This window comes from Hylobates moloch, unplaced genomic scaffold (genome assembly GCF_009828535.3).
Source record: "Hylobates moloch isolate HMO894 unplaced genomic scaffold, HMol_V3 SCAFFOLD_1, whole genome shotgun sequence".
Taxonomy (NCBI): Eukaryota; Metazoa; Chordata; class Mammalia; order Primates; family Hylobatidae; genus Hylobates; species Hylobates moloch.
The window spans coordinates 147,344,021-147,355,707 of record NW_026652276.1 but is presented as its reverse complement, the minus strand read 5'-3'; the positions used below and the strand labels follow the sequence as shown (position 1 = coordinate 147,355,707).

General features: G+C 40.9%; 1 protein-coding gene across 1 annotated transcript in view; it reads left to right on the top strand.

Moving 5' to 3' along the window:
- The window catches only part of DNAH11 (dynein axonemal heavy chain 11), a 363,007-nt gene that overhangs the window by 176,853 nt on the left and 174,467 nt on the right, over positions 1-11,687 (top strand). Inside the window, exons 46-47 of the mRNA XM_058446556.1 lie at positions 8,383-8,587; positions 11,438-11,603. Coding sequence (XP_058302539.1) covers positions 8,383-8,587; positions 11,438-11,603 — 371 coding nt within the window. The remainder of the gene's footprint in view (positions 1-8,382; positions 8,588-11,437; positions 11,604-11,687) is intronic.

Genomic DNA, 11,687 nt, shown 5'->3' with positions numbered 1-11,687 from the left:
TGTAATAACTATAAAATATAAAGAAATAACAATTTCTTTATATTTTCCTAGAAACTTTGTGAGTTCGTAAAAATTGAAGGCATATTTCTGTTCAGTGATTCTTATTTCTGAACTTATTGTAAACTTCTTAGTTAGCACTTTTCACATATAACGTTCTTCTTATACCCTCCAGCTATCAAATGAATATGTTTAATCTCCTCTATTCACGTTTCAAAGTCATGTGACAGCTGATGATCCAAATGAACCTTTCTCTCTTTCTTCACTGTTTCTTTTCATAGATTGCTCTTCTACATTTCCCTTAGATTCAGGTATTCTTTGATCATTGTATTCTACCTCAATGTGTTTTCCTTTTCGTATTATTTCTTCCTCAAAATCATGTCACTCTGATTCATTTTGGAGCTTATTATTTTGGGAGTGCTGTATGCGTGGCATATAGGTGATTTCTGCGGCATTTATTAGGAGGCAATTAGTGCCAAATAACAGAAAGCCCAGTGCATTCATTTCCTGGATCTGCCATAACAAAAGACCAAAGACCAGGTGGCACAAACAATAAAAACATATTTTTCTCATAGTTCTAGAGGCTAGAAGTCCAAGATGGAGATATCGAGGGGTTTTGTTTCTCCTGCACCCTTTCTCCTCGGTTTGCTGATAGGCATTGCTTGCCGTGACCTCACATAGCCTTTTCTCTTTGTGCACATTCATGGTCACTGTCTCCCTGTGTGTCTAAATTTCTTCTTCTCCTAAGGACACCAGTCACATTGGATAAGGGCCTAATAGCCTCATTTTAACTTAATTATCTCTTTTATAAGTCCTATTCCCAAATACAGCCACATTCTGAGGTATGAGGGGTTAAGGCTTCAAGAGATGAATTTTGAAGGAGACGTAATTCAGCCTGTAACAATGTGCCCTCTTGACCCCCAAAATTCAAGTCCTACTGACTTACAAAATACATTCACCGATTCCAACAGCCCAAAATTCTTTTTTTTTCTTTTTTCCTTTCTTTTTTTTTTTTTTTTTTTTTGAGACAGAGTCTTACTCTGTTGCCCAGGCTGGAGTGCAATGGTGCAATCTTGGCTCACTGCAACCTCAGCCTCCCAGCTTCAAGCAATTCTCCTGCCTCATCCTCCCGAGTAGATGGGATTACAGGTACCCCACCACCATGCCCGGCTAATTTTTGTATTTTTAGTAGAGACAGGGTTTCACCATGTTGGCCGGGCTGGTCTTGAACTCCTTACCTCAACTGATCCACCCACCTTGGCTTCCCAAAGTGCTAGGATTACAGGCATGAGCCACCACGCCCAGCCTACCAACAGCCCAAAATTGTTAACCGATTCCAGTATCAATTCTAAGTCCCAAATATAATCCCAATATCATCTACATGATACATTTCATCTATCAATTTATTTCATGAATTGAAGTACAGTTCATCCTGAGGCAAAATTCCTCTCTAGCTGTGAACTTACAAAACAAGAGAAGTTACCTGCTTGCAAAATACAATGGTAGAACAGGCATAGGATAGACCTTTCTATTCCAAAAGGGAGAAATCAGAAGAAAGAGGTCACAGGTCCCAAGCAAGTCCAAAACTCAGCAGAGCAAATGCCTTTAGATTCTTAAGACTTCAGAATAATCTTCTTTGGCTCAATGCCCTGTACCGGGGCCCACTGGGATGATGGCCCTGCCTCTGGACCCACTAAGGCGGCAGTATTGCCCTTGGGGGCAGCAGCCCTGTCCCTGGGGCACTGGGAGGTAGCATCCTGGCTCACTGACAGAAGTGGTGACCCCATCCCCTGAAAGTGAGAGGGAAATAGCCTCATCTCCCTGATCTGTACCTTTTGGGCCAGTGGTGGCAGTGGCAGTAGATGTTCTGCTGGTCTGTGAATTGCCTTTGGAGTTACTTTCCCTTTTCTTGGAGGCTAATACATATTTGCAGCCAGGTTGCTAAATTGTCTTGTCCTGTAGAATCTAAGAAGTCTTACCTTCCTTCATTTTGTCCTGTTTGCATCCTCTTTACCCCAAGCTGGCAATATTTCTGCTGATATAACCCCATCTCTATCCCTGGCTTCTTCTGAAATAGGTGATTTTGTCTAAGAATTACACCCATAATTTCTTTATGGCGTCATTGTCTGGCCACACTTTGGTGTTCTCTCCAGAATACACTTTCTCATGTTCTGCATATGGACAAGCTGAGAATTTCCCAAATCTTTAAGTTCTAGTTCCTTTCTGCTTAACAGTTACTTCTTCAATATGTCTTTCTCCTCTTTCATTTTGCTAGCAATAAGGAGAATCTAGGTCACATCTTCAACACTTTTCTTAGAAATCTCCTCAGTTAAGTTCTTGAGTTAGTCACTCACAGATTCTATCTTCCACAGAACACTAGAATGCAATTCAGCCATGTTCCTTGCCACTTTATGACAAGAATTGCTTTTCTGCCAGTGTCAAGTAACACGTTCCTTATTACCATCTGAGGCCTCACCAGAAGCCTCTTTAATGTCTGTATTTCCACCAACAATCTCTTCAATGCAATCTAGGCATTTTCTTGCCTGCGCCTTAAAACTATTCTGTCCTGTCGTCTTATCCTGTTCCAAAGTCACTTCCACTTTTTAAGGTATCTGTTACAGTAGCAGCCCACTTCTCACAATCAAAATCTGTATTAACCATGAGATACCACCTCACACCTGTTAGAATGTCTGTTATCAAAAAGACGAAAGATAACAAGGGTTGTCAAGAAAAATGAGAAAATGGAACCTTTGCACACTGTTGGTGAACATATCAATTAGTACAGCCATTATGGAAAACAGTATGGAGGTTCCTCAAAAATTGAGCTACCATATGATCTAGCAATCCCACTTCTGGGTATATATCCTAAGGAAACAAAATTAATGTGTCAAAGAGATATCTGTACTCGCATGTTTACTGCAGCACTAGTCACAATAGCCAAGATATGGAGTTAACCTAAGTGTCCATCGATGGATGAACAGACAAAGAAAATGAGGTTCATACACACAATGGCATACAGGTTGAGCATCTCTAATTCAGAAATCTAAAATGCTCCAAAATTAAAAACTTGGAGGGCTGGCATTATGCTCGAAGGAAATGTTCACTGGAATAGTTTCATTTCAGATTAAGAATGCTCAACCAGTAAGCATAATGCAAATGTCCCAAAACCCCCAAAAACTAAAATCCAAAATACCTGTGGTCACAAACATTTCAGATAAGGGATATTCAACTTGTACCTTTCAGCCTTTAAAAAGAAGGAAATCCTGTCCTTTGCAACAACTTGGATGAACCTGGAGGACATTAAGTGAAACAAATCAGACACAGAAAGACAAATACTGCATGATTTCACTTACTTGTGAAATTTTAAAAGTTGAACTCATAGAAGCGGAGGAGTGGAATGGTGGCTACCAGGGGCTGGAGTTAGGAGGTTGGAGAGATGTTGGTCAAAGGATACAAAATTTCAGTTAGGAGAAATAAGTTCAAGAGATCTATTGTGCATGGTGACTATAGTTAATAACAATGTGTAGTATTTTTTAAAAACCATTAAGAGAAAAAATTGTAAGTATTCTTCCCATAAAAAATAAGCACATGGGGCTGGGTGCAGTGGCTCACACCTGTAATCCCAGCACTTTGGGAGGCCAAGGCAGGTTGATCACCTGAGGTCAGGAGTTTGAGACCAACCTGGCCAACATGGCAAAACCCCGTCTCTACTAAAAATACAAAAAATAGCTGCTTTTGGTGGTGTGCGCCTATAATCCCAGCTACTCGGGAGGGTGAGGCAGGAGAATTTCTTAAACCTGGGAGGCAGAGGTTGCAGAGAGCCGAGATTGTGCCATCGGACCCAGCCTGGGCAACAAGAGTGAAACTGTCTCGAAAAAAAAAAAAAAAAAAACTATGTGAATTGTAAGCGTATATTAATTTGCTGGATTTAGCCATTTTACAATATATACATATTTCAAAACATCAGGTTATACACAATAAATATATACAATTTTGTCAATTAAAAATTAACTTTTTTAAAAAATAAAGCATATTTTAGCTCTGTGATCCAAAAAATTTATAGTTGTAACCTAGAGAAACCCAACTGCACATAGAAAGATGATCATGGCCATGTTGTTCCTGACAACAACCAAAAAAAGGAAAATTGAAAAACTAACTTGTAATATATTAGTAGAATGGAAATCTACATAGCAGTAAGAAAAATTACCTAGACCTAGATACACCAGTATCAGCATATCTCAAAAGTATAATGTTGATGGAAGAAAGCAAACTACAAAATAATCTCTATATTCTGAAACTGGTTGCATAAATTTACAAATAAAAGTTCAAACAAACAAGCAAACCTGTACAGTAGTCCCTCACTTATCCATGGTTTTGCTTTCTGAGGTTTTGGTTACCTGTGGTCAACAGTGGTCCAAAAATACTCAATGGAATATTCCAAATATAAGCAATTTATAAGTTAAATTGCACACTGATCTGAGTAGCAGAATGAAATCTCGTGCTGCCCCACTTTATCCCACCCAGGATGGTAACCATCCCTTCATCCAGCTGTCTTGGTGACCAGGTTGATTGTTGTGTATTGCAGTGCTTGTGTTCAAGTAACCCTTATTTTACATAATAATGACCCCAAAGTGCAAGAGTAGTGCTGCTGACAGAATTGTTCTATTTTACTATTGTTAATCTCTTAGCGTACCTAATTTATAAATTAAACTTTATCACAGGTATATAGGTATAGGAAAAAACAGTATATATGGGGTTCTGTACCATCTGTGGTTTCAGGCATTCCCTGGGAGCCTTGGAACATACCTCGCCAAGGTTAAAGGAGGACAACTGTATTAGTTTGCTAGGGCTGCCATAACAAAATGCCACAGACTGGGCAACTTCAACCACAGAAGTTTCTTTTTTCACAGCTCTGGAGGCTAGCGGTCCAAGCTCAAGGTGTCAGCAAGTTTGGCTTCTCCTGAGGCCTCACTCCTCCTAGCCACTTTCTCTCTGCATCCTCACATGGCTTTTCTCTGTGTATATGTATCCCTGATATCTCCCTGTGGGTTCAAATTTTCTTATAAGGACACCTGTCAGATTGGATTAGGGCTCAGTCTAATGGCTTCATTTTAACTTAATCACCCCTTTAAAGCCCCTGTTTCCAAATACACTCCCATTCTGAAATACCGGGGTTAGGGCTTCATGACATGAATGTTGGGGGGACACAACATTATCAGCCTGTAATATTACTCCGGTGTGACTTCATCCTATCTCATTACATCTGCAGCACCCCATTCCCAAATAACATCACATTCTGAGGTACTGCAGATGAGGACTTCAACACAGAAATTTGAGGAGGAGACAATTCAACCCCTAACAATGAGGAAATTTATTATTTCACAAACAAAGAATTCAGAAGTCGAATAACCACAATGCAGATTAATTCTGTGACCTGGTGGAATCACCAAGGATTCTGATCAAACCATCTTTCTGTACTGCTCTTAACGTTGACTTCAATTTAAGACAGCCATCCCTTTGGTCTCAAGATGTCTCTAGTGGTTCCAGAAGACAACTTCAAAGGAGGCAGGGACTTTCTCATATCTTTTTGTTAAGAGTGAGGAAACCTTTCTCAGAAGCCTGGAGCTGACTGCGTCCTGCATCTAATTCTGCAGACTGGGCCATGTGCCACCTCTAACCCAGTCTCAGGCCTGGGCAGTGGGGCTGCCATGATGGGCTTTGATGCGTCCTCACATCCTGCAGGAACCAGGCAGAGCTTCCCGTGGAGCACATGGCTGTGTGGGGGAGGGGTGGGGACTTGGACAAAGTGGGGGCTCTCCCAGCAAAGAAGAAGCAGGGAAGGCCACATGCAGTGACTCACACCTGTAATCCCAGCGCTTTGGGAAGCCGAGGTGGGTGGATCACCTGAGGCCAGGAATTCGAGACCAGCCTGGCCAACATTGTGAAACCTCTTCTCAACTAAAAATACAAAAAATTAGCTGGGTGTGGTGGCAAGTGCCTGTAATCTCAGCTATTTGGGAGGCTGAGGCAGGAGAATTGCTTGAACTCGGGAGGCAGAGGTTGCAGTGAGCTGAGATTGTGCCATTGCACTCCAGCCTGAGCAACAAAAGCGAGACTCCATCTCAAAAAAAAGAAGCAGGGAAATGGGCATCCCAACAGCCGAAAGTGCCTGCTCCATCCACTTTATCTAGTTGGAAATCTTGCTTTTTGTTCAAGCTGCCTAGAATTCAGCTACCTACGAGTATGTTCTAGTTGGTTGAAGGCTGAGAACCTGTAATCAACCAAGACTGCTGAAGACCTGAAAACTGGTATCGCAAGATTGATGCACCTTAGTGATGATATCTTATATTCGACAGAGAACCTATGACCAGTTTGTACTCTTTCTTTCCACACAGTTGTACCAAATGTGATTATTTAATTAACAGCACCTTAATATAGTAGAAGAGAACCATAGAAAGTCAATAATAATAGCAAACACAATATTATGCCATTATATGTCAGGCCTTTTACTGAGTGCTGTACATAATGCAATCCTTATAGCAACCTTCTAAGGCAGGGACTGTCACTAGCCTTTTTTTTTTTTTTTTTTTTTTAACATACGGAGAAACAGGCACAAAGAGAAGAAATATATCCACAGCTATACGGGTAGTAAGTATAGGATGACCAACAGTTCTAGTTTGACTGGAATTAAAGGAGTTTCAGGAACATTGGACTTTGAATTTTAAAAATGGGAAATCCTGAGCAAACTAACAAGAGTTCATCACACTAAAACAAGCAAAGCAGGATTCACACCCAGGCATCCTGGCTCCAGAGTCCATGCTCTGAAGAGCATTCTATGTGTAGATAAGAGAGAGGTCAGGCTCTGACAGACTTGGGTTTGAATCGAAGTACTGCCACTTACTAGTAGCTATGACCTTGACCAAGTCAGTTATGTTCTTTAAGCTTTAGTTTCATGACCTCTGAAATAAAAATAACAACTCTCTTTATAGGTTTGTTATGTGTGTCTTATGACATTATATATGTAAAGTGCTTAGCATGGTACCTGCCACATACTTATTTCCAAGTAAGTGTGAATTATTAGTATTAACATGTGGAAAGGGCCAGCAGACAAATTTAAAAGCAAATGATGACAACTAGCAGCAAGAAAGGGAAAAATATGACATGCAGCTCGAATATTTTTTAAAGAGTAGCCTAGGACTATTTAGTGTAGCACAGAACAGTCTGTCTTTTAGTAAGCCCTGAGTATCACTGAATTAAAATGAAGTTCTAGAGTAAATGTTCAGACATGAAGATGATCTAGAATTGTGTATAAAATATTTGGTTGAGTCAGCCATGGTGGCTCACACCTGTGATCCTAGCCCTTTGGGAGGCTGAGGCAGGTAATCACTTCAGCCCAGGAGTTTGAGATGAGTCTGGGCAGCATGGCAAAATCCCATCTCTACAGAAAATACAGAATAATCAGTTGGGCATGGTGGTGCATGCCTGTAGTCTCAGCTACTTGGGAGGCTGAGGTGGGAGGAGAACCTGAGCTCAGGAAGTCAAGGCTGCAGTTAGTCATCATCACGCCACCGCCCTCCAGCCTGGATGTAGGAGTGAGACCCTGTCTGAAAAAAATAGTCATTAAAAAAACTCACAATCAACTGGGCGCAGTGGCTCAAGCCTGTAATCTCAGCACTTTGGGAGCCTGAGGCGGGTGGATCACAAGGTCAGGAGATCGAGACCATCCTGGCTAACAAGGTGAAACCCCGTCTCTACTAAAAATACAAAAAATTAGCCGGGCGTGGTGATGGGCACCTGTAGTCCCAGCTACTAGGGAGGCTGAGGCAGGAGAATAACCTGAGCTCAGGAAGTCGAGGCTGCAGTGAGCCATGATCATGCCACTGCACTCCAGCCTGGGTAACAGAGCAAGACTCCATCTCAAAACAAACAAACCAGGCTAAGGCATTGGTCCCAATTTTCATTTGTGTGTGGCTTGATTTCTTGAACATTTTCTCATCTCCTGAAATGTTGTAGATAGTTTCTTATATGTCTACTATATTCCCTTCTGCGCTTACCACAATGTTGGGCAGAGAGTAGGTATTTTGGAATTAGGAGCCTTGGGGGCTAGTAGTTAATTTGGAAATGATAAATCAGTTGTTTACTTTATGGTACTTTGATGGCACTATCCAGTTGCTCTCCTCAAGCTACAATGTCTGAACTCTGACCATTCAACATTGAAAATAAGGTGGAATCTCTCCCGTTGGGTGCTAATCTGAACTATGAATTATTTGGATCTCAATTCTAAAGTGACCGTGTTGAGTTTGATATAAAATTTTGGAATGCCTGTCTCTCACGCACGTGCTCTTTCTCTTTCTGATCTTTGTCTCATTCTGTTTCTCCTCCCAGACAGTTCTGGTTCACACCACAGAGACAACTCGTCTTAGATATTTCATGGAGTTGTTGCTTGAGAAAGGAAAACCTCTAATGCTGGTAGGAAATGCAGGAGTGGGAAAAACAGTCTTCGTAGGTGACACATTGGCAAGTCTCTCTGAGGATTACATAGTATCCCGTGTGCCTTTCAACTACTACACAACATCTGCAGCTCTGCAAAGTAAGTGCACCTGTTTATTTTCTAGAAACAAGGGATCAAAAATCATCAAGGCGGGGACATGCAGCCCAAAAGACTAATAATGCCTTTCCCTAGAATTTAGAGTTATTGCTTGGGCCTCAGTTGAATGTGTACTTATCATCCTTGTTAAATATACGTTGTTTAAATATTGTTGTGCTTTTGGCTTTTTATGTCACTCATGGCTTTATTTGGGTGATTATGCTTTAGAACAGCAAAAATATACATCAATAATGTTAATGTGTTACCTCAAAGCCACTGGTTGCCTTTAATTGCGTGGACTCTTACCAATATAAGGGTATACTCAAGGAGGGATGTTCTGGTTACTTTTTCAAGTAAAAGATTAATTTAGGAGAAATTCATTAAAACTGTTGCATAAATGACAGAGCCAAGAGTCATTAATGAAATCTTAAAATCACTAGGACTAATTTTGAACTATTGAATAACTAATCAATGTAATCAAAAGAACCGCACAGATTTGAGGCATTCCCAGAGTTAGGTAGGGTGAGCAAAAGAGACATGAGACATAGAGAGGAAATCACAGAAAGAGCTGATGTTGGAAGGCCAGTCAATCTCCAGCAGGGAAAGGGGGCTCTGTTGGGGGGCATCCAGACTCTCTGATGTCCAGTTGTTTATTAAAACTGTTGAGTTGCCTTGAATGTGGGTTCCTGGGGTATCTGTTTACATGTGGATATATGTTGTTTTCTTAGCTATATCAGTGGAGACTAATAATAAATTTTCTTACTTATTGACATCGTTAACAGTCAATAGTGATTTTTCTGTCATCTTTTTTGTTAATCACTTGGTCTTGTCTTTATGAATGGAACCCTTAGAAAGCCAACTCAAGCCAGATGTGGTGGTACATGCTGGTAATGCCAGCTACTCAGGAGGCTGAGGTGGGAGGATTGCTTGAGCCCAGGAGTTTGAGTCCAGCCTGGGCAATGTATTGAGATACCTGTCTCCCAAAAAGAGCCAATTATTTTATTCATCTATTCAGAAAGTACACATCATTTACCTACTTTTTCCCAAGCATTGTGTAGGGTATGTTTTTCATTTGCAGATATGAAAGAAAGACTCTATGATTTATAAATGGAAGATTAGGCTACAGTTCAGTAGTTGAACAAATTACCTATGATGTGAGTGCATCTTGCTAATTCCTAAAAGGAATACAGGCATGAATACGATTTACAGATGGCCTATTAGTATGAGCAATAGAAAGAGCTGTAGTTGTCAGTATACTTGTAAAGAGAATTATGATTTCAAACATTTGAGCTGGGGCGACAAATGGGCAAAGAAGATTAGGATAGAAGGACCAGCTTAAGCAAAGACACGGAAGAGAGAGAATTGTGGGACACATTCAATGAATTGAATATGTTGACTGAAGCATAGTGATTGGGTGCAAGATATGGAAAAGGCTAAGCTACTGATTTGGAGTTATACTGCAGATAGGGTGACCAACTGTCCAGTTCGCCAAAAGACCAAAGTGTTTTCTGGAACATGGGACTTGTAGTGTTAAAACTGGGACAATCCCAGGCAACCACCGATGGTTGATCACACCAACTATAGAGAATGCTGAGATACAAACTGAGGGGACTGTATTTCATTTGATGGAAAATGGTGAACCATTGATAGGGAAGCAAGGAACTGACAAGGTGGGCACTGTCTTTTGAGAAGAGAGGTCTGAGATGGGGAGATCAGTTCCCCTGAGTAGTATAAGAGCTATATGTAATGTGACCCTGGACCAGAATTGTAGAAAAGGAGGTGGCAAGTTGGGAACATATGGAAATGACATGAAGTACCATTTATAGGCTGTGGTTGGACAAACACGAGACCAGGAGAGACAGATTACTGGAGGCTTTGCATCTGCCTCACTGGGCATGTTAACCCCATAAGCGGGAGCACAGGGGCAAAAGGAAAGAGGTGAATTGCGAGTGAGGAAGAGATCATGTTAAGCTGAGTTGGAAAAGAGGCAGATTTAGTGTCGGCTGAACATTGGATGGTAATGGCTAGTAAGAATTAATGCCCAGCAAGTGTTTGGAAATGTGGGTCTGCCTCTTGGAAAAGGTGTTTATTTATTATATGATTCTTCATTCATTCATTGATTTGTTTGCTCATTTAAAAAAAGTATTTATTGTGGCCATTGTCGGTGGTATAGCAATGAATATGACATAGTTCCTTGGTCTCAAAATACTTATAGTCTGTTTGGAGAGTCAATAAGTAATCAGACACTACATCTGAGACACACACTGTTCTGGATTTTCTTCACCCAGGACTTTAAAAAAATAGACACAAAGTCTTCCTTACAGGAAGAAATGTAACTTTATGTATTCACGGATAGTGACTACATTGTGGATAGCGTCTACACTCACTGTTCTTGTGTCTCTGCACTCCAGCGGCCTAAGAAGACAGGTATGGGAGACTTTCCTGACCTGTCCCCAGACTCTTCTGCAGAGATGACAGAGAAGAGAACTGAGAGACCAGGCCATAGCTGGACTAGCAGTGGCCATATAGAATGGGTACAGGGGAGGAAGTACACAGATCAGCAATTGGGTTGTTTCAGCTGTGATGGACAATGTGATGTCATGCTGCGCATGTTGCAGTCTCCATAAAAGGAGAGGTGGAGTGACTTCTGGCAACAGGAGGGAGATTGGCAGGAGAGCATGACACAAAAGGAGGGGCCAGAGACACATCTCAGGTCTCTTAACCTATGAAGAGGTGATACCTGAAACCATAGGGTGGATGAAATCAACAGAAGAAGGTAAGAACAAGAGAAAAATGACTAAGCAAACATTTACATTCTGTTGATTGGTGGACAGAAATATATGTTTATTTCAGAAATTCTTGAGAAACCCCTAGAGAAAAAAGCTGGTCATAACTATGGTCCTGGAGGAAATAAAAAATTGATTTATTTTATCGATGACATGAACATGCCTGAAGTGGACTTATATGGCACTGTTCAGCCCCACACCCTGATCCGGCAGCATATTGATTATGGACATTGGTAAGCAAGTCTCTGTAGTTTACTCTCTCCCAAACTCTAATAATTATTATGGATGAATAATTATTATGGATAATAATTATTATG